Source organism: Miniopterus natalensis, chromosome 4 (assembly GCF_054644295.1).
Source record: "Miniopterus natalensis isolate mMinNat1 chromosome 4, mMinNat1.hap1, whole genome shotgun sequence".
Classification (NCBI taxonomy): domain Eukaryota; kingdom Metazoa; phylum Chordata; class Mammalia; order Chiroptera; family Miniopteridae; genus Miniopterus; species Miniopterus natalensis.
Window position 1 is genome coordinate 17,045,872 of NC_142084.1, and position 24,000 is coordinate 17,069,871.

General features: G+C 38.8%; 1 protein-coding gene across 1 annotated transcript in view; it reads right to left on the minus strand.

The window, feature by feature from the left end:
* Positions 1-6,147: 6,147 nt before the first annotated feature.
* UBE2D2 (ubiquitin conjugating enzyme E2 D2) overlaps positions 6,148-24,000 on the minus strand; it is a 47,972-nt gene continuing 30,119 nt past the window's right edge. Inside the window, exons 2-7 of the mRNA XM_016203803.2 lie at positions 23,639-23,702; positions 14,461-14,492; positions 14,304-14,381; positions 14,113-14,218; positions 9,554-9,647; positions 6,148-7,534 (exon numbers count right to left, since the gene is read on the minus strand). Coding sequence (XP_016059289.1) covers positions 7,489-7,534; positions 9,554-9,647; positions 14,113-14,218; positions 14,304-14,381; positions 14,461-14,492; positions 23,639-23,702 — 420 coding nt within the window. The 3' untranslated portion in view covers positions 6,148-7,488. The remainder of the gene's footprint in view (positions 7,535-9,553; positions 9,648-14,112; positions 14,219-14,303; positions 14,382-14,460; positions 14,493-23,638; positions 23,703-24,000) is intronic.

The window sequence follows — 24,000 nt, forward strand, 5'->3', positions numbered from 1 at the left end:
TCCCCCTAAAGGTTTCACCTGGAAAGACTTCCAACATTCCATAGTTTTGCCTCGTTGTAACCTTAGCTAATTTCCCAAACTGTGCCTAGATCCCAAATCCTGCCTCCTGATCGGACTCCAACATCCTTCTTCACCATGTGCTTGCACCACACACACACACACATACACACACACACTCTTTAAACAGGGAGAGTTGTAGGACCACTAGGTGGCCTGTGACCTAGCAAGAATCCTGGGCTGTAGGCAACGCTACAAATCACCTATGGCTCATCCCTTACTCTCATCCTTCAAGTAGGTCTTGGAAACAAATGGGGAAGTCTGGCCTCCTTTCACATTGCTCCCTAACCCCCATGGCTGGAGGCAACTCTTCCTACCACCAGCTCTAAGGCTTTTATCTACAGGAAGAAGTAGTTGAATTCCTCTTTTGTCCCCCAAGAGAAGCAGATGGACAGAACCCTGGGCAAGAACACATAAGCTGGCTAGGCTTATCCATCCAAATGCCTACCCATTCTGTTTGTGGGTACTTACAAGCCTTGCCAAGTGGGTCCCAAAGGGGCCCGGACAGCCTGCTCCAAGTCCCTGGGTGTCCCAGGAGCTGGTCCTGCTCCAAGAGAAGCAAATCTCTGGCTTGTACAGGAACCCAGGAAAGATGTCCCACTGTCCATGCCTACCTCCCTTAACCTAAAAGCACCCACAGCTACAACCCTTTAATTTGATAAGTACGTTTTCCACCAAACATTGCTTATGGGTGGGTGGGCGGGGGGCAGGGAGAGCTTTTTCTAGATGAGAAAACCAAGCAAAGGAGAAATACATTAGTTGCCCAAGAATATACAACCGAAAACTCATGGGCCTGTAATTCAAACCCAGACTTGACTCCTGTTCCTCAAAGGCTACACAGCTTAGGCTCACACCCATATGCATAAACACTAAGGAATGTTCATGCTCACAATCCTCACACTCTCACAAGTTCCTGCACACATGGGCAGCCCCCTCCTGCACACACACACACACACACAGAGGCAGGCCTAGACTCTCCCACGCCTGAGGCCTGTCAGCCACATTCTCCACGGCTCCCTCCCTCCGACAGGGACAGGGGCAGGCAGTCCACATTCCCAGGTTTCCGCCCTGACCCTGACCCCCCCCCCCCCCCACTCAGAGCACACATTCCTCCTGCTACAGCCAGATAACCAGCCCCAAGGGGAGGCCAGGGGGAGAGCAAGGCATTCTGGGGCTGGCCCTACTCTGGGTTGCCTAAACCCAGCTCTACTGCCTGCATATGGCATAGTACGAGCCAGCTTTCCCTGCAGGGAGCCCCCTCTCCTCTAGCCAGGCTAGACCCAAGGCTTTTTCCTCCTTACCCCAGAGACTTTCTTAGTTACAGAATTTCTGCTCCAGAAAGCCGCCCCTTCCCAAGGGTCTCACAACTCACCTTTTAGATGTAAAAACTCTTACAAAAAGTTAGGAACTACAGCAGGGCCTGGGAGACCCCAGGACTCCTCTCTCCTACCCCTTAGTCTTTCAGCAGGTGAAAGCCTAGGTTCTAGGCACCAACAGCAGGAAAGTTGCTTTCCCCATCTGGGAGTAGTGGGGGGTTAATTCTCACAGCTCTGCTTGGGGTACAGCCACTTGGCGAACTCAGCAGATCTGGAGCTATTTGCATACCCAGATGGCCAAGACTGGAATTTCAAAGAATTCCCCAAGAGGAGGCAGCTGGCTTATGGTAGTGGCCCTGGAGGCTCACAGCTGTTGGGCTAGAAGACTGTGGAGCCTGGGGCCCCAAAACACAAGATACATTGAAAAGGACAAGAGAACATCATTTCCCAGGCTTTATCACCAGCCCCCAGTTCTGTTACTCCAGTCCCCAGGCCTCCATCCCTCAGTGTATAAAAAGCCATGTTCTGACTGCCCAGAGTAGGTGGGCAGGCAAATGAGGTTGGGCTAGTTGGCTGGGGTCACAGGGACTGCCTACCTCTAGGGAAAGGCAACAGTGGGCACTAGGCAGAGTTGCCAGAAATATGAGTCCCCTTGTTCACATGAAACAGTGAACGTACCTCTGGCCCCATGCAACCTGAAGCCAAGTGGGCAAAGGCCCTGGCCTAAACCCTTCTAACTTGTCCACACATAAGGATACCGCTGCTATACCAATGGGGAGGGGAGAGAAGGGTTCGCAGCTTGACACTTCTGGCAGGCCATGGGCTAGGATACTAACCTGTTTCCAGACTGTGAGTAAGCCTATGATGGAGCCTCCCTGAGCTAGGCACTGGCCCATCCAGTTCTGGATAAACTGAACAAAGCCAAGCTCAAACAGGCCTCCATACCCCAACAAAAGCCCCTCTCAGGTTCTATTCAAGCAGATTTACTGACCACACACCCACCTCCTGGTTATTACAGCTGTGTGTCACTGCTGCCCTCTGCTGGCCACTCAGGCACTAGCAGCCACTCCAAGCAAATGCACTTCAGATACATCCTCCATCAGTGAGCACAGAAACTTCAACCCATCTGTCACCTAGTCAGAGGGTGTTGGGGCACAATAAGCAAGAATGAACCCAGGGACACAGTGTGTCAGAGTAGAAATCACTAAGGAATTCAGGCTCCCTCCCCAAAATTTATACGCAAACCTTCAAAAGGAAGTGGCCTTTCTATCCAGCTTGGAGTTGATTTTACCCTCAAGGAAACAGTACCTACTCCATAACCTCCCCCTACCTTACCCCTTCCCTAATGCCCTCTCTTTGTGCCCAAAGGAGGAACAGACTGAGATGACCTGGAGCGATCCTTCTAAAAAGGATGAGAAAGCTCTGGTTCCCCTGGTACTTTCTGTCACATTGCAGTAGGTGACTGGAAGTCCTGGTTGTCCTCTGAAACAAGGTCAGTTCCCCTCAAATAAGTACAAAACCCTGCAAGCACTCACCTTTCAAAGATGGCAGTGATGCTGACTGGAGGTAGGGGAAACTGCTGAGAAAGACCTAACCAATACTGCCCCTTAATTAGCTGGGGGAAGTCCAGACGCCCCTGCCGTCAAATAGGTAGCCTAGCTTTTGCCAACTCACCTGGGACGGTGATGGGTCATGCTGTTTGTAAGCTGTTTCTAGAAACCTCCAAGGGGGCCCCCCAAGCTTTGGAGTTTCTGAAACTACCCTAATTTCTTATGGAAAACTTTAAAGTTGAGAAAGCTGGAGATTTAGGGAGTGGTTTGTCCTGAGATCAGCAAAACAAAACCTTCCCTACTCATACTTATTTTCTAGGGGCCCTACAATTTAGGGCAGGGGTGTACCCTTTAACGGTCAAGATTTTTCAGTACTTAGGAAGAAATTCAAATTGGAGAACAAGTGGCTCAAGGGCAAGGAGAGACCGTGGTGCGTGGGAAAATGGTAGCTACCACCCCTCACATCCTTGGAAGTCTGAAAAGGAACACACAGCACATTTACCAAGGCTGGCACTGCTCTCCCCTGGACAACAGTCACCAGAGGCCTGGCCAGGCACTTAGTGGCTTCTTCTTGGCCTTTCCCAATGTAGTCAACCATTTGCTTTCAGAGTACACTATAGGGCAATCCTGAGCCCTAGCCCTGGAAAAGGCCATTCTATCAATAACTTACACAGGAGGTTAAAAACAAAAACCCCACTCAATTGAAAACTATTAAGCTGCTCTCTTGGTGCTAAGATATTCATATAGCTCTACATTTGCTAAGAGGCAGATTACATTTTGGCTTTGATCAGGTGCAGCTCCACAAATAATTCAAAGATGAAAAGTGATCACTTGTAACAAAAATGTGTGCCTCTGCCTCAACCAGCCCAGGAAGTGACTGAGAAAGAACAAAGCTCAATTTATGTGCACATATACACAACCCAAGGACATGGACAATGGTGGGGAGAGGGACTGGGGAGGGGGAAGGAACGGGGTGGAACGGGTCATTGGGGAGAAAAAGGGACATCTGTAATATTTTAAACAATAATAAAACTTAAAAAAAATAAAAAATAAAATAAAATAAAAAAGAAAGAACAAAGCTGGTCAGTGACTGTGCTGTTATACTATACATTCAGCCACTAAGACCCAAGGCCTTAAAGGCTTTAGTAATCAGTCTCAAATTTTGAACTTTCCCACTATATTAAGATAAAATATGGCAACAATGGGGGAATGAATATTATAAATATTAACCCTGGCAAAGTGATCCAGGGATGGCCAGTTTTACTTCTAAGCCCATCCCAGAATTGGCCTGAATACTAACCACTTATACCAGCTAGGGCTAAGAATGGTTAGAAAAAGGCTTTAAAGGGAGGCTTTTGTGGGGTAGCAAACTCAAAGCCACTTTTCATCTAAGTGCATACACAACATAAGGAAAAATTAAACGGGGAACAGGCTCCAGGAGTGTTCCCAAGGGAAGTCTATTTTCTCTCCTTTGATGTGTATGAATGTATATTTGACAGCTTACTACCTTCACAATTATTTTCATATTAAAACCCTGCTTTCTCTTATATAACATCACATCCACCAAAATAACCCATCACTTGAAACAGAGTATTCACAAATGAAATCAAGAGATAATGGGTCCTTAACACTGGTGACAATTTTCTGCAGAGGCAATAAAGATGCTTCTTCCTGAATAGGAAGGAAGATATGTTCATAATTCAGAAGACCCAGGAACTGAAGAAAAATTCTTCTATTAAAATCTAGCCACCAGGTACTAAGGGGTACTGTAGAGCAGACTGAGATAAAACCCCAGTTTCACCTTAATTGCAAACAAGGGACAGTTTATAGGCATTCCAACTGTAATTTAGAAATAATTCATTTCTCCTGACAATCTTCCTAGGGCTCAAAATAACTTGAGGCAAAAAATGACTCAAGTGGAGTACTGGGGCAGCAGGAAGTAGGAAGACTGCCTCTACTGCCAGATCAGGGCAGAGAACGAGTCCCTCTCCTACCACTACCACTTTCCCTCTAAAGCCTCCCTGCCACTCCCTACCACATCACCCCTCCTTCCAAGACTTTGTACCACCCAAAGTGTAGCAACCAGCAGGACAATGCTATCTTTGACCGCTGGCCAATAATAAGAGCACCAGGTATCTGAAATCACGTAGTTTCACCAAAAGAAACTATTCCAACTATAACTTACCAAGTACTCCACATAATTAAGAAGCAAAGCAAAGGGAACCCATACAATTGACATTCCTTTGTAACCACTGCCTCACCAAGATAATCAGGTTTACTACAAATAAGCTTTTACATGTGATAAAGCCAAGACACTCCTATAATAAGCAATGTGATTCCAGGTGATAACCATCCTCAGTGACACATTTTTTTGTGAGTTGGGAAGGTGGCCTTCCTGACTGAGCCTTCATTCTGACCAAGGCATATGTATATAGATTGTACCAAGTATGCTCCACACTCAAATGAGCAAGACCAAACTGCATTTAAGAGTCTGATGTTTGTGACCATGTAAAACCTTTCATTAGGGACCTGCACACTAGGATAATGGCTTTTACTTAGCACTTAAAAAAATACTTAAGAGCACTTTTTGTGAAAATATTTACATTATGACCTAATAAATGGTAATGAACTGACAGCTCTCTAAGATAACAAAGAACTGGCTTTCAGGATCTATGCAATTGACCCATAGTCAATAGTATAACAGCAAGTCAAAAATTGAAGAATTCCCACCTGCCCATGATACTGGAGAGTACATGTAATTTTAAGTTAGAGCTCAATTTTAACTCCTTTCCCCACAACTGTTAACAGTCAAACCTTTTTTCCAAGGTCAAGAATGCTAGAAATACTAATAAGTAGCCAGCAGCTAAAATGCAACACTTTAAGAGTTTTCAGGTTATGTCACACTTTAGTTCTGAGATGGAGTAGTGACACTGAAGGATAAGACAAGTTGAACAAGTTTAAAACCAAAAGCAGTGGATATTTATTCCTCAATTTTTGTGCAAGAGTGTAAAGAAAGATGCATTTGAAAGAAACTGATGGCTAGTAAATACCAGCCATGGCCTTCAGGCTGGCCAGGTTTACAATTAGATTAGAAGGATGGGGGAAAAAGGTAACTTGCCTAGTTCACATGAACGATGTTTCTGGCAAACACAGTTGTTTACAAGTTTCAAACTACATTTTACTAGAGTCAAGGGAAGACTTCAAAAAAGCCACATACAGTACAATTTAAAATTGAATGAACATCCTGTAATGTTACTGCAAAGTAATTATGTAGACTCTCCAATACAAGATTGTGCTCGTGTTTCCCAGGTTTGGTCAATGTTGCTCTTTTACAATCACAAAAGCTTAACTTACCAAATAGCAATGCCTTTGTTTTATGTCCTATGTACCAAGGGAATGTCACAAGGTTTTGGTGAAATGCAGCTTAGTTTCATTAATAAAGCAAAACTCTTATTTAGTTTAACAGTCATGTTCCTAGAATACTGCACATATAAGTTTCATGGAAAAGCTTTTAAGCTTATGCCCTTATCTTGTTCAGTAAAATTACTTTCAAGGTATAATTTTTACTATGTAAACTGGAATTGTTTCATGATTTTGAAATGCAACCAGTATAAATGAAAACATTTCAGGGGTGGGGGAAAATCCACCACTAATCTCAGCTAGATAAAGTTCTTAAAATCAAAAAGCCTATTCACACAAAATTTATATGTAATGACTGTAGTAATCAGTTTATTACACAGATTAATCATTCTTGAACGTACAAGCTCCAGAGGAGCAACTGGGTCTTTAAATATATACAAGTATTTCCATCAAATGAATTTTCACCCTTACATCCAGAGAGACCTAAGCAGTTAAAAACATAAGAAAAATAAGAGCTATTAGCTATGTATTAACTGAGAAACCACATACAAACCAAAGAATATGGAAGAGAGAAAGAGGGGCTGAAAGGACGAGGGTTAAAGGGTGGGGAAATGTAAGAGGTGGGAACCAAAGCCCATCAGACTTTATGTACTAATAGCTCCAATCCAGTTAAATTTAGACCTTAAGATACAGGATGTGGGTAGACTTTAATCTCGCTGGTCATAACTTTAACCTAAGACGTAGGTCCTTCAGCATAAAACGAATACAGAAACAGCTTCGTGTTCTTCGCCATGCTTTTCGTATCTGAGTTTAAAAGGATTCCACTTAAAAAACATCTCCTACAGGTCAGTGGAGCTTTTGTTCCCCATCCAAGCACACAACATACCCACCACCCTTCACCTGGCCGTTACCCAAATTTAAGTCAATAAGAAAGCTTTTAGTCTCACACCTAGGTTACGCCTGGAGAACTGGCTTGTCACATACACACTTCTCTGCTAGGAGGCAATGTTGGTACAGAAGTACAGTATTTCTAGTTTGTTGTTCCAAGTATGTACAACACGCAGCACTGCTGTATCAGGTAAACATGTGCACAGGGGAAGATGAGGCGTGGGCTCATAGAAAGCAGTCAAATGGAAATCAAAAGGACTTTCTCTTTGAGAGTTCCCCTATCTTTATTTGTAGAGGTTATCCAATAATTTCTTTAATTACATCGCATACTTCTGAGTCCATTCCCGACCTATTCTGTTGTACCTGTACACACAAAGAGAAACTTGGCTTAACACAGGTGAGGAGTCAGTTAGAAGTCAACAAATTTCATTCATTATCCCCCATCTAGTAACTTTTCCCCCTCCTCTCTGGTTTTCTTTATAAAAAATCCATATGGTGCCCTGGCTGGTGTTGCTCAGTGGTCAAAGCACCAGCCCACACACCAAAGGTTCGAGGGTTCAATTCCCAGTCAAGGGTTCATACCTGGGTTGCAGGTTCAATCCCTGGCCCCAGGAGGGGCACATGTGTGGGAGGCAACCCATGCTTCTCCCTCTCTCTCGCTCCTCTCTTCCCTCCCTGCTTCCCTCGCTCTAAAAATCAATGGAAAAAATATCCTCCGGTGAGGATTAACAACAACAAAAGAAAACAACAAACCACCCATATAATAACAAAACCACCCACATAGAAAACAAACAACCCATAATGCCCACACAATTCCAGATATTTGACAAAATGGTTCTCCAATCAAAAAAATTTGAATTCACAAAGAGAAAAAACCATGATCTAATTTTATTCTGAATGCAGCCAGAAATGCACGACTACAGAGACTATTCAGACTTAAACACAGACAAAACTAAACGAATAACCAACTGCTATTACAATACCCCGCTTAAAAATATTGTATGGAGCCTTGGCAGATGTAGCTCAGTTGGTTGGAGTGTCTGTCATCTCATGGGTTGTGGATTAGATTCCTGATCAAGGCATATACCTAGGTTGCCGGTTTGGTCCCCGGCTGGGGCAAATACAAGAGGCAACCAATTGATGCCCCCCCCCCCCCCGCCTTCCTGTCTCTAAAATCAATAAACATATCCCCGGGTAAGTATTTAAACAAAAAATAACATTGTCTCTCTCATCCAGTAGGATTTAAATAATTCTTTAATCCTTTATATTTTAATTTTAGAAAATTATCCACTCTTTCCCATCTATTTCCTATTTTGATGAATATACCAAAAAAAAATTACACTTTTAGTTATTATTTCTTTTGATATCCTGACCACTCTTAATAGTTCATAGTACAATTCTAAAATATGTAAATTCTATGTTAAGTTTTATTTTTGAAGGAAATTTGGGGTTTTCATGTCTTGTGGCATTTATTCACTTTCTTTTTTAGATGATACCAAATGGTAGAAAAACAATTTCCTTTTCCCATTAATTTTCAAATACCCAACTAAGATAAATGGGCTCTTGATGCAAAATGCTTTATATGTCAAAAGCCAAGAAGACATAAAACTGTTGAAAAATACAATGTAGAGCTTGGCCAGGGGTGGCTCAGCGGTTGAGGGTTGACCTAGCATCCAGGAGATCTCTGTCCGATTCCTCGTGAGGGCACATTCCCCTGGTTGCGGGCAAGATCCCTGTCAGGGGCATGCAGGAGGCAGCCGATCAATGACTTTCTCATCATTGATGTTTCTCTCTCCCTCTCTCTGAAATCAATAAAGATACATTAAAAAAAAGAAAAAGAAAAATATACTGTAGAAAAGTTTCTCTAGACAGTAGGAGTAATATGAAATAATTTAAAGATAACATCAACCCTGGCTGGGTAGCTCAGTTGGTTAGAGCGTCAACCCATACCAAGGTTGTGGGTTCAATCCCCAGTCAGGACACATACAAAAATCAACCAATGAATGCATAAATAAGTGGAACAACAAATCAATGTTTCTCTCTCTCTCTCTATAAAATCAATAAATATTATCGGTATCACCTACATATGATACTCAATGCAAATACTCCTCTTTCCCATCCCCAGCTGAGTATATTAGGACTTCATTTTAATATCTGACCCCCACCCAGCTCTTAGTTAACATCTTGATGACCAGCTATTTCGAGCCAGAACTCGCCTGTGTGGCCAGCTACCTTGGTCAGCAAAGTGATTAAAATTATTTAAATTAATGTAAGTGCAGATACAAGTTAACTTGTGACCCATCAGCAAGGTGTTTTAAGAAAGATCTGAGTCACAAACATCATCCTGCCACAGATACTTTTCTTTCTGGCAGCCATACTTACTTTTCTCTATCTGTTTTGTAGATCCGAGCAATCTCAGGCACTAAAGGATCATCTGGATTAGGATCACACAACAGAGAACAGATGGACAAGAGTACTAGAATGAAGAAAACATACAAATTAGTAGAGAATAAAAGCAAAGAACTAAAAGAAACATGAGGTGCCAACACAGGAGAATATTCTAAGACTCTATTTATATTGCAGTGCCTAGCAGCTTTGTAAGCTCTACCTAACTTTACAGTAACAGTAACCAACAAAGATTCTAAGATTTCTCTATGCTTAAATACCTAAGGAAGCCGGCCCAGGCTGGTGAAGTGACTTGCCCAATGTCCCCAGTTAGTGAATAATTACAGTGGAATTAGAATCCAGTCTTCCAAATCCCAGACCAATAACACTTTTCATATACCATAAACTTCAATTTTTAGAAGCCCATGTTCAGGAATAAATGGCTTACAAAATTCCAAAGACAACCACACTACCGAATGTTTTTAGAAACAACAACCATGAAATCCAATGATTGCTAAGCTTTCTCAATGGTAGATATTACATTCAGATGCAATGAATTTGTTTCACTTTTCAGTTGAAAACAATTTAGTCTAAGAGCATAAAGGCTAGCACTTGCCCCCAAATAGGGCTGGCCACACTTATTACTGAGGGTACAAATTCTCCTAAGGTTTCAAATTCTTTTCAGTGACGATTTAGAATCTCGTCTAAGCCATTTCCTCAGTGACGACCTGGAATATAGTAGACATATCTCAATAGTATGATTTTCTCTGTTAAATTTGTTGTTAATTTATGTATTCCTTATTGAATGTAAAAAGGAAGCCAAGGCCACTAATTACATTAAATCCAGTGGCTTTTGACACATTGAAATGAATTCCAATCCTTCTATTCTGAGGCTAACAGAACTCAGCTCTAATGTTTGGTAACAGGAGTCAATGATTCTGATCCCACTTTACTCCCAAAACATCAAATTCAGCAGGAAAAGGATTTATTCATTTCCCTATCAAATCTGTTCTATAGAGATCAAGGGCTTCTGAGAGGTGAAGAAAAAGTTTACATGCCCTTTATCATTCAGTTTAACAAAAAAGCTATTTCCTTGCCTTAAGTATATATGGGAAATAAAAAACATCAGGAAAGGTGTTTTCTGACTCTTCATTCCTGTTGCCCACAATTCTGGAAGATGGCATTCCCAAAACATCTTCTCTTCCCATTGTCAGGTGTATCACCTGATGCCCTCTTCAAGCACAGAACATCCTAACAGCAATTAGGAAAGATTTCATGTATTTCCTGGAAATGACAACAGGGAGTTATAGATTTTTGAATGTTCATGAAATTACTGACTATAGAAAGAAGAAACTTGTCCAGTCTATCAAACTGGCAAGAGTACAACTGATTCTTCACCTAAAATTAGACATACTACTTAATTAGTATCTGTTACAAAACCAATTATTTCAATAAGGCTACTTTTAAAAGATAAATTTTAAAGAAATAACTTGTCCTTTCCAGGAAAGGAAGCTGGGGTGGTGGTTATCTGGACCTGGTGAAAGCATTCTTAGTACACTACTTAGTTCCTTTAATTTGTAGAAAACTGGTTTTGCCTTATAATGCACTACACCTTCTTTCACTATAAAGAGAGTAACTCCTATTTCTACAACTTGCACAGATTCTTCACTGAAATAACTAAATTTTCACCTTTGTATATATTCTTCACTGGTATATACTCATTTTTATTAGTGTCAAAACCCCAGTCACTTCCAATTCTAAAAACATGTAATAAAGGGGCTTTATGGCACATTTACCTGCTTAAGTTTTCTATATATTTAGATATATAACATATACACTCAAAGTGGAGAGAATTTCAAGTCAAAATTATTGCCCTTGAAAACACTGTGTTAAAGGAAAACTTGCCCTGGTTGGTACTGCTCAGTGGTTACAGCATTGGCCCACACACCGAAGAGTTGTGAGTTTGATTCCCTGTCAAGGGCACATACCTGGTTGCAACCAATTGACGCCTCCCCCCCTTCCACTTTCTCTAAAAAAATATCCTCTAGTGAGGATTAACAACAACAACAACAAAAAGGAATGAAAAAATTAATATTACACAGGATTCAGGCCTTTCACAGAACTGCTTGCCCATACATCCCATTTACAAAAGGGAGTCATTAAAACATTAAACTCAGATATGATCAAAGATTATCTTAGATTTAATGATATATCATTAAACCTTGATATAATTAAGTTCAGTAAAATGGCACTATAATGATTTTAAAAGATAGCTACTCAGATAGAGAGAACATTAAGTCAAATAAACTAACAGCCCTTATGATTGAGAATAACTGAAAAATCAACACTAGGCACAGAAGAGGAAGAAAAAAAATCTGTGGTAACAATTTCAGCTATCTAGACCTTCCTACTCCTCATTCCCCAACACATATGCACACGCACACACACACAAACAACACACAAAATATTCTACCTCTCTTGCTCCCATTACTTTACTAGATTTATTTCCCTATTGCTAACTGCTACTTTGTGAAGGAAGAGCAAGCAGGCCAGGAAAGCGCAAGAACAAGAGTATGAACACTTTCACAAGTAGCTCATGACTTGCAAGGGGCCTACAAAAAGAAAAGGGGCCACTTATCTGGAAAACTATTTCAGGAACAATTTTTTAAAATGTGGTTCCCTAGTTCTTTGTTTTTATTTTTGCCTAGAACTCCCAAATTTTAATTTAATGCCCCAGAGTTCTTGTTTCCTTTAAAAAAAATTAATATCAGAGTGTACAAGTCTTATAATAGTTATAACATCAAAGTTGTAACACGGCAAACATACAACACTTTTTACAATAGTACCTTTATTCCAGTTATTTGAGTGCCTTCAAGGAACCAGTTAATTGTGCATTTTTGCTTTTTTAACCTTCCTAATAACAATGAAATAGTAATTATCATCCCTATTCTATAGATGAATGAAAGAGGAACTATTTGTTCTAAGTCTCACTCAATAAGAGGTGAAGCTATCTGAGTACAGGTAGTTAGAACCAGAACCTACGTTCTTTAATATCAAATTATGCTGCCTCCTGTCTAAATGTGTGCATTAAATAAAGGATAAAAACAAAAATATTTTCATATGCCAAATTTTACCACCCAAATACCCAAACTGTTCTTTGTAGCTATTTAACATACTTTTCTATATAACTTAAGTTACAGTGTATACTAAACTAATTTTATCTCTTTTCTGCTTTTTTCAAACACAGTATTTCCCCATTTTCACAATATTTGTAAGGATCAATGCTCTTTTAAATGTACATGCTAGAACTGATTTATTTCTTCCTCTACAGTTGGGCCTGTAAGTAATTTCTAATTTTCAGAAATAAATAGCACTGTCACAAATGTACTTGCACACAAAGCTGTTTTAGCATTTGGGGTTATTTTCTTAATACAAATGAATAAAACCAGAATTACTGGGTAAAAGGGTATTAATTATTAAGTCTCCTCTCTTAATATATCCCGGGCTATACAAATCTGTGCTTCGATAATATATAAACACTCATTTCGGTATACCTCACCAGCATTTAGTTTTCTTTTTAAAAGATCTTTGTTAATTAAAAAGTTGAAAAATGGGAACTATACTAATTTTCATTTATTTATTTTGTTTTTCTGTCCTCTCACCCATTAGAATCTAGTTTTCTCTTGCTGATTTAGATATATTATTTATATTTTAAACATATTAGCCCATTATCTTTTTTCAGCCTATTGCTTATATCTGTATTTTGACAACTTTAATCCACTTGTGATTTCTTTTAGGTATGATATTGAAGGGTTGCATAATTTCAAATCAACACATAAGATAATGCTCGTTAACTACCCACTCATTTCACTGATATAAGAAAAATCCCAGGGCTGGGTGGAAAAGATGAAGAAATTAAGAACTACAAATTTGTAGTCACAAAATAGTTCTGAGACTATAAGTACAGCATAGGGAATATAGTCAATAATATTCTAATAACTATGTATGGTGCCAGGTGGGGTATTTGAAATATCGGGAGGACCGCTTTGTAAAGCATATGATTATCTAACCACTATGCTGTACACCTGAAACTAATAAAAATAATACTGAATGTAAACAGTAATTAAAAAATAAAATAATAAAATAAAATGTTATAATGTAAAAAACAATCCCCAACCTACTCATGTAATTAATTAGGTCTTATTTAGAAGAACTACTTGATCTTTCAACACAAAATTAGTAACTAACTTTCTCTACACATTTTCAAACAGACATGCACACGCGAAACTCTATACCAAAGATTGTTAAGATGCTCAAATAAAAATTTAGTTTCCAACCTATGCTAGAATAGCAAAATGGACACAGTTGTCACAACAGAAAGGAATATATATGCTTGCAAATCCAACGCTCTCCAGTGGGCTCAAGATCTATTCAAGAATAAGGGGGATTGCTACTGCCTCTTAAAAGGAATATAAGTATCTTTTAAAAAAACAAACCTTAAAAAGACTTTTAAAACACAGTTGCTTTATCTTGATATCAAATACCCATCCCATTACCTTTTGAAATAGTTAGTGCTGGAGACCACTGTGACCGTAGAATATCAAGACAAATGCTGCCATTACTGTTAATATTTGGATGATAAATTCTTGTTGTAAATGCAACCTATAGAAAAAAGAAAAAAAATTTGTAAACTGGTTTATTAGTATCATAGAAAACACATTAAAAATAATTGACATATCCCAATTACCTTAGGTGGTTTGAAGGGATAATCTGTTGGGAAGTGAATTGTCAAGAAAAATACTCCACCCTGATAGGGACTGTCATTCTGTTGATAACAAGAAAAGTGGGATTAAAATGACTGAATTACATCAACTATTTATTCTAAAATAAATGTGAATACTTACTGGCCCCATTATTGTAGCCTGCCAATGGAACACTGAAAAAGAACAACAAAAAAATCCCCATGAAGTAATATCAACACTGTACCTACATCATAACATCATTGCCCCTATAATCCCAGTTCATTTATAAGCAAAATGATGAGTCCTGGGCAGGATGAGGAATGTAAATCAAATTTGAGTTGGAAGTGAGAAAAATGACTAGCATGGTCTAGCACACTGATAAGATGCTCAATGAAAAAGTATTTGGGCCCAGCCGGGTGTGGCTCAGCGGTTGAGCATCGACCTAGGATCCAGGAGATTGCGGTTCAATTCCTGGTCAGGGCACATGCCCGGGTTGCAGTCTCGGTCCCCAATTGCGGACATGCAGGAGGCAGCTGATCGGTGGCTCTCTCTCATCATTGTTTCTCTTTCTCTCTCTCTCTCTCCCCCCACCATGAAATCAATAAAGATATATTAAAAAAAAAAGTATTTGTGCTGAAACATGAAAATTCGTATCAAGGAGACAGAATTCTTGACAAGTCCCAAAGTTCCACTTTTAAACAGGTATTTCCTCACCTCAAAGGGTAAAAAAGAACCAAAAGACTCAACTCTTTGATGTGTTATATCATTTCCCCAACACAATTATATATAATTTACTCCAAAGTAGATAATACTCAAATTAAGAAAGAACAGTTTTTACAATGAGAAACAGTTTCTAAGAGCTCTCCTGTGTAGGTCTTTAGAATTACTGGTTCCTCAATAAAGAAAACATTAGCTGAAAGCTTGATAACAAGCTCTAAGGATAATCCAAATAAAATTGTTTAATAAGGAAATACTCTTTTCAAACTACAAAAAATGATGCTTGTTCCAATTGGTGTCACTAAGTACAGTACAGAGACCACTTACAAGCAAGCTACTCAGCACTTAACATTCAATTCATTCTAGGATCTTAGCAAACTAAGGGAAGTTGTCACTGAGATTATATGTGAACAACCCAAACCAGCTAAGGTGCCACAAGGAAGAAATGTGAAGACTAAGAAGCCATATAAAAATCCACTGCAATGTCAGTCCAAATTCTCTGACCTCTGCATATGAAATTATCCCTATGATTGTCTTGCTCCTCACTGAGGTCCAAACCCACAAATAGCAGCCTGTTTATTAGGAATTAAAAATGAAGAACAGGTATTGCTGCCTGGCCAGGTGTGGCTCAGCGGTTGAGCATCGAACTAGGATCCACGAGATAGTGGTTCAATTCCCGGCCAGGGCACATGTCCGGATTGCAGGCTTCATCTCCAGTTGGGGGTGTGCAGGAGGCAGCCGATCAATGACAACTCTCTCATCATTGATGTTTCTCTCTCTCTCTCCCTCTCTCCCTCTTCTCTCTGAAATCAATAAAGATATATTTAAAAAACAAAACAGGTATTGCTGAGGCTCCCCTTCTTAGAATACCCATTTTCTGCAAATCAACTTTTTAATTAAGTAGCAAAGGAGAAAGTTGCTTTGAGCCACTAAGATTGGTCTGACTAATTTCAACAAAGGTCCTACAAAAGACGCCTAATATCCTGTTGAAAGAAACAAGAAAGTCTCACTCTTTTTTTAAATCACAAATACAATTTGAGTAAAACAAAACATACTGATATTTGGAGTAAACAACCCCAATAACAAGGCTGAAAATCATATTAGACAAAAGAATGACCAAGTTACTCGTCAAAGGGACCTGTTTTAAAACAGGTCTCGTTCTCCCATTTAATCCTTTTATGGTATTTAAATTTGTGGCTGTAAATGGGAGGATATAACTATACCTGTGTTCTTGCTCAAAATAACAAGTCAAAAAAGTTAAGGAATAAAAAAAGCACTTAGATAATAAAATATACAAATATTAAGACATGTTAAAAATTAAGTTAAATTTTCCATTAACTATTTAAGTCCTACTTTTTTCTTCTGAGTCTTTTCAAGATCAATCCTTTTCTCGTTAAAAGTGCTATAAGAGCCTCGCGGGGCATGGCTCAGCGGTTGAGCACGGACCTAGGATCTAGGAGATCGAGATTGGATTCATTTCGGGCTGGATCCCCAGTAGGGGGTGTGCAGAAGGCAGCCAATCAGTGACTATCATCACTGATGTTTCTATCTCTCTCTCCCCCTCTCCCTTCCTCTCTCTGAAATCAGTAAAGATATCTTAAAAAAAAAAAAAAGTGCTACAAGATGTAAGAAGTTACTAGGAAAATTTAAATCAGAACAAATTCCTGGCTAAAGGCAAAAATACTTCTTCTTTTGTGATTTCCCATTCTTCCTCTGCAGAAAACAAAGCACAGTGTATGCTCTCGAATAAAAATCCCCTAAAATTTGAACAGAACCCCCAAGAGGTTTGGGGCAGAAATCTTTGCAAGCTGGCAACTAAAACATTTATGATCATGGAAAAGATACCCTTCCTAATAGAAGATGTGAAAAGATCAGTATTTTCTTTTTTTAAATTTTAAATATATCATAATTGATTTCAGAGAGAAGAAAGAGGGAGAGGGAGAGGGAGAGATAGAAACATCAATGATGACAGAGTCATTGATCGAGCGCGCAACCCAGGCATGTGCCCTGACCAGGAATAGAACCCCAATCACCTGGATCCCAGGTCAACACTCAACCGCTGAGCCATGCCTGGCCGGGCAAAAGATCAGTATTTTGAAGTAATATTGCAATCTCTTTCATACTCAGCACTCCGAAAGTTGAAGACATTCTAGTGTATCTAAGGTAAGATTTTTATATTATTGAGAACTTTTATAAGCAACATCAACAGGCTATGTCATGTGTAATTCATATCTATTTAGTTAGTAAATCATGTTAAATATTCCAAAACAGAACTAAATGGATGTAAACAGTTGGCATTCAAAGCTCTAAATAAAAACCAATTAACACTCAAATACTAAACTTTAATGATTAACTTATTTATCTTCACCCTTATATACAAAAGTTCAAACACTGTCATCAGAAAAATGAATGAAAACACACATACATAGGGCTAAGTCTCTAAAACAGCAGTAAGAGAAAAGCACAAAAGGATGAAGAAAATTACTAATTAATAATTGAGATCAATAATACCTGTCTCTCTTATTGAAATGATCTAGAATCTACAAAAAGCAGAGAAAGACAAACTAAAAACACATTAAGATGAATTTAATTATTGAAAGACTTTGAAGACCTACCATTTTAATTTTTTATTGTTGTTAATCCTCACCGGAGGATATTTTTTTCCATTGATTTTTGGAAAGTGGAAGAAAGGAAGAGAGGGAAAAAGAGAAACAGAGAGACAGAGGGAGGGGACGGAGGGAGGGAGAAACATCAATGTGAGAGAGACAACCAGGTGGGGGATGGAACCTGCAATCCAGGTACGTGCCCTTGACCAGGAATTGAATCGGAGACCCTTCAGTGCGAGGGCCGATGCTCTAACCACTGAGGCACACCGACCAGGGAGACCATTTAAATTTTAATTGAGTATTCTGCAACACTGGTTAAAAATAGGGATACCTATTGGAATCACTGATTTAGGTCTGCCTTTGGAACTCTCCTACACTCCTAGCTCTCCGAACTGGAAGTATAAAAAAGGAAGGGAAAAGGTAGTGAGAGAGTATCTAACCTGCCTCAGACTACAATGATTTTATAAATAGTTCAAGACCACTACAGGTTCCAAGTAGAAGAAACTCCAGAAATAGTTACTGGGTGAAATATTTGGCCACAAGCATAAAATACTGTAACATTTTATATAAAAACGATTTCAAAACCTTTCATTTAAGGCTTAATCTTAGGAGCTGTTCAAAATAAAAATTCATGGTACTGAATTTAAAGTCTTAATAGTCAAAAACCAAAAAAATTCCCACTACCACCTTGGTTTGCCATTGTCAAACCAAATTACACAGACTAAAAGCTATACTCTCTTATGAGAGTTTAAATGTGAAGTTCACAGCTCAATGATTACTCTTTAGTATCCTCAAGGATGAAGCCTCGAGGCTAAAAGAGACTGAGAATATTTGTTATAGTTTGAGACTAAATCTCCAGAGACATTTAAATTCAAGTACAGATCTCTGGAGTTACATTCACCAAGCGTTCAAAACAAAAGAAAATGAAGTAGATTATATGACCAATAAATCTTCAGCTTACTTCTCTTTTCAGAAACTACACTTCTTCCTACTTACCAGATCTTTGCAGAAAGTGGGTGGAAAAATGTAATAGTACATTACAATCTGAATATTTAAAAATAAAGCATTTTATTATGAAATTATTAAATATATAGTATTTTAAATGTAAAATAAAGACCAGTTTATTCTTACGCTAAGTATCAGTATCATGGTGCAGACAGATTTAGAACTAGGATAGTCAATAGGAGCTCAAAAAATTTCATTTTGGCCAGTTTCTTTCCTCCTAGGACTAAAATCTGTCTCCTTATAACAAAAGATGATGAAAGTGCATATAGCTATCTACACTTTGTTTTATCCTTACGTGGTTCATAGGAAGACTTAATCAAGACTTTCTGACAGTGCTTCATCCTCAAATATTCTCAAACGCCCACAAAAAATTGTTAGTATCAGCAAACACTAGATGACCAAGTGCTAAGAAAGGAATTTTGTCCTTGTGGAGATTTTCCTTATTCTCTTTCAGAAGACAGGTACTGTTGACAGTTTAGTGGTATGTGGCTCTAGGTACTCAAAGTTGAACAGGAAGGCTAGGAGTTCAGAAAGAGGTTATTTTTTAAACAGCTTTACTGAGTGAGAAACTACATACCATATGATTTATCCATTTAAAGCATGCAATTCAATAGTATTTAGTATATTCAGAATTATACAACCATCACAATGAATTTTATTTTATTATTTATTTATTTATTTAAATATATCTTTATTGATTTCAGAGAGAGGAAGGGAGAAGGAGAGAGAAACATCAATGATTAGAGAGTTACTGAATGCCTGCTTCCTGCACACCCCCTACTGGAGATCGAGCCAGCAACCAGGGCATGTGCCCTGACTGGGAACTGAACCCGTGACCTCCTGGATCATAGGCTGATGCTCAGCCGCTGAGCTACGCTGGCTGGGCACAATTAATTTTGGAACATTTTCATCATCTCCAAAAGAAACCCCATATCTGTAGTAGTTACTCCCTATTCTCCCGAAATCTAGTCCCATACAACCATTATGTATTTTCTGCCCCTATGGATTTGCCTATTCTGGGTATTTCATATAAGTGAAATCATGTATGTGGCCTTTTGTATCTCACTTCTTTCACTCAGCATATTTTTAAGGCTCACCCATGTTGTAGTATGTATCAGTATTCCTTTTACTGCTGACTAATAAAATGAATATACCACATTTTATTTATCCCTTCAGGAGTTGTGGGGCATTAGGTTTGTTCACACTTTTTGGCTATTATAAATAATGCTTCTATGAGCATTCATGTGCAAGTTTTCGTATGGACATATTGTTTTCATTTCTCTTGGATATATACTTAAGGAGTGAACTCACTGGGTCATACATTTTACTTTTTGAGGAGCTGCCAGACTATTTTCAAACTGGCTGTACCATTTTGTGTTCCTATAAGCAATGTATGAAGGTTCCAATTTCTCCACATGCTCATCAACACCTGTTATTATTTAACTTTTTTTTTTTAATCACCACCCGGGGATATTTTTCCGTTGCTTTTCAGAGAGAGTGGAAGGGAGAGAAAGAGAGAAAAAAACTGTCGATGTGAGAGAGGCACATTGATTCGTTGCCTCCTGCACATGCCCCGACCGGATCAAGCCTGCAACTGAGGTACGTACCCTAGACTGGAACTGAACCCGGGACCCCTTTAGTCTGAGGCCTGACACTCTAACCACTGAGCCAAAAACAGCTAGGGCTTATCTGACTTTATCCTAGTGGATGTAAAGTGAAATCTGAGTGCATTTCCCTGGTGACTAATGACGTTGAGCATCCTTCCATGTGCTTATTAGCCATCTGTGTGTCTTCCTTGGAGAAATGTCTACTCAGATCCTTTGCCCGTTTTAAAATTGGGTTGTTTATATTGTTGAGTTTTAGTTTTTATAAATATATTTTGGATAAATATGCCTTATCAGAAATTATGACATGCAAAATTTTTCTCCCATATTATGTGTCTTTTTACTTTCTTAAAGGTATCATTTGCAGCACCCTAGATTTTAAATTTTGATGGATTCTAATTTATCTATTTTTTCTTCTATTGCTTATACTTTGGGAGAGTTTTATTTAACTCTCTGGGGTAACAACTTTTCTATCTGAGAAAGAAATGTGACAGTATTAACTAGTATAGAAGCAAAGGGAAATTACTTTAGCACACTGAAGAGAACTTCAAAAATGAAATCTAATTCCCAGACTTCAAATACTTTCAAATAAACATCAGCTATTCTCAACTTTGAGGAATTTGCTTGAGATAAAACCACTTTTTCAACTGAAAGAGCATACAAATGCAGTACACTATATAATACCGTAGAATGACAAAACTAGAATCAGAAAACTTATAAATATGAGACCACTTTGGGAACCTCCATGAACCTCTCACTAGATTTTTCTCTAAAACAGTTTACAACTTCTACTTCACTCACCCAAAATAACTGTTACTGTGAAGCTTAAATGAGATAATGTTTAAGTACTTGGCTTGTCCTGTTTGGTATCAAATACTATAGTTACTCATACTGGACAGGTCTGAATATAATAATGTAAATGGGACTTTTCAACACATATACTTGGTCTTATAATTTATAACATCTATCTGTTTTATATGTAAAGTAATCCTTATAATAGGGCCTTGCTTTGATTAACGATTTAGGAAACTGAAAACACCATTCTTCTCCCTACTGGGGATCGAGCCCACAATCTGGGCATGTGTCCTGACCTGAAATTGAACCAGCACTCACTTGGTACATGGGACAACACTCAACCAACTGAGTCATACCAGCCAGGGCTAAAAACACCATTCTTAAGAAATATCAGAAAAAAATAGTTTTAAACACAAGCTAATATATAACCTCATGCTTACTTGTTTTCATCTATATACTTCTCTTACACAAATGTTTCTAAGTTGGATCATTTTTTTCTATTTGCTAAATGTTACATTTCTAAAATAGAACCTTTGGTTTTTTTGTGTGTGTGTTTTTTAATATGTTTTTATTGGTTTCAGAGAGGGGGAGAGGGAGAGAGAGAAACATTGATGATGAGAGAGAATCGTTGATTGGTTGCATCCTGCATGCCCCCTACTGGGGATTGAGCGGCAACCTGGGAAATGTGCCCTGAGTGGGAATTGAACTGTGACCTCCAGGTTTATGGGGCAACGCTCAACCACTGAGCAACACTGGCCGGGCTAAGTGTTACATTTCTTTGTGAATTAGCTTTGTGTTAAAAAAAATCAGTCTTATCCAAATATCTTCCCTTTAAAAAAGGCTAGAAGATGGTATCGGGGAAAAAGCTATGCTAAGACAAAGTGGAACAAAAGGAAAATCACTATCCAACATGTGTGGTAAAATTTAACAAATTATTTTAGACAGGATTAAGCTGATAAATTGGACATTAAAAGTAAGCAAACTGTCCAGCAAGGCTATCATTCAAAATAGATAGTGAAATAAAGAGTTTTCCAGACAAAAAAAGGCTAAAGGAAGTTATCACTACCAAACCAGCATTGCAAGAAATGTTAAAGGGACTGCTGTAATAAGAAGTTGAAATAGAGAGAATGAGAAACACAGGCATAAAGAAATAAAATGGCAATAGATAAGTACCTATCAATAATAACCTTAAATATAAATGGATTAAATGCCCCAATCAAAACACAGGGTAAATGAATGGGTAAGAAAACAAGACCCAAATATATGCTGTCTACCAGAGACCGACCTCAGAGCAAAAGATTCACACAGGCTGGGAAAAAAACCAAAAAACTTGTGGAGGACTTTAAAGGAGAGACTGACAGCAATACAGTCATTGTAGGGGAACTTGAACACCCCACTGACTTTACCGGATAGATCTTCCAGAAGAAAAGTCAACAAGGAAACAGGGACTCTAAATGACACACTAGATTAGATGGATCAAGTGCACATGGGACATTCTCAAAGATGGACCACATGTTAGAACACAAGACAAGTCTCTACAAGTTCAAGAAGACTGAAATCATATCAAGGATCTTCTCGGACATTTACACAATGGAATACTGTGCAGCTGTAAAAGCGAAGGATCCCTTACCCTTTGAGACAGCATAATGGGACCTGGAGAGTATTATGCTAAGCAAAATAAGCCAGAGTCAGAGAAAGACAAGTGTCACATGATCTTACTCATATGTGAACTCTAATGAACAAAATAGATCCAGAGACACACAAGCATGGAACAGACTGACGAATATCAGAGGGAAAGCAGGGGTGGGTGGCAGGGTGGGGAGAGATTAACATAAGAATTTATATGCATATATGCGTAACCCATGGGCACAGACAACAGAAGGGTGAAGGCCTGGGGGTAGGAGTACAGGGTGAAGGGAATCAATGGGGGGAAAAGGGGACATTTGTAATACTTTCAACAATAAAAATAAAACCAAAAAGCCAATAAAAAAATAAGCAAATTGTACCCGTCTTCACAAGTATGAGCCAGTAGAAAGACAGACACATCCACACACACAATCATCCTTAGTATTATCTTACTTAAAGAACAATACCTAGTTGTAGATAAAAGCTCAAATATTCTACCCCAAATTACCCAGATGGGTCCAGCTCGAGTGCTTCAGTTGGTTGAGCGCTGTCCTGTACACCAAAGGGTTGCCAGTCTGATTCCTGGCTAGGGCACGTAGCTGGGTTTCGGGTTAGATCCCCAGTTGGGGCATGAATGGAACTTATTGACATTTTTCTCTCACACTGATGTTTCTCCTCCCCCTTCTTCTCTCTAAGCATGTTCTCCAGTGAGGATTAAAACACCCAGATGGGGTGAAGGATAGATGGGAAGGGGCCAGAATAACTATACAGACAATGTCTGGCAAAAGAGGTTCAAAATGTAATGAACAATACAGAAGATGATGGGATATATATAGAACTGCATCTTTTTCGGGCAAGTAAGGGTAAACACTACCTCTTTCCTACAGCAAAATTATCCTTCACCCAAAATAACCTTAAAAGATGTAATTCATCAGTTCCAAAGTTCCTGGAGGCAGGTTATTATGCTCTTTTACTCCAAATACTTACTATCATCTCCAACAGGACCTGCTGAACACTGTGCTGGGGGGTCCCGTGCCAGGTCATTCAATTCCTTAAGAAAGGAGAAAGAAGAAAAGTATTCAACTTAAATCTGTTACTCATTAATACAATTTTTCACTATTACAAAATTCTCTGTCCCACCAGTAAAGCTCTTTTAGGAGCACTCCTACAGAGTCAGAGAGGGGTAAGTTAAAGTATTTTAGAATCTTAAATACAAATGTATGTTTTAAATAGTTGATCATTTTTGCTTCAGTTTAGTAGGTAAATATAAGGAAGGTAAACATGGTTATGTACTAGAGAGCGACAAAATCGTTTTAAAGTAAAAACTGCATTTATTAGTTTTCAAAAAA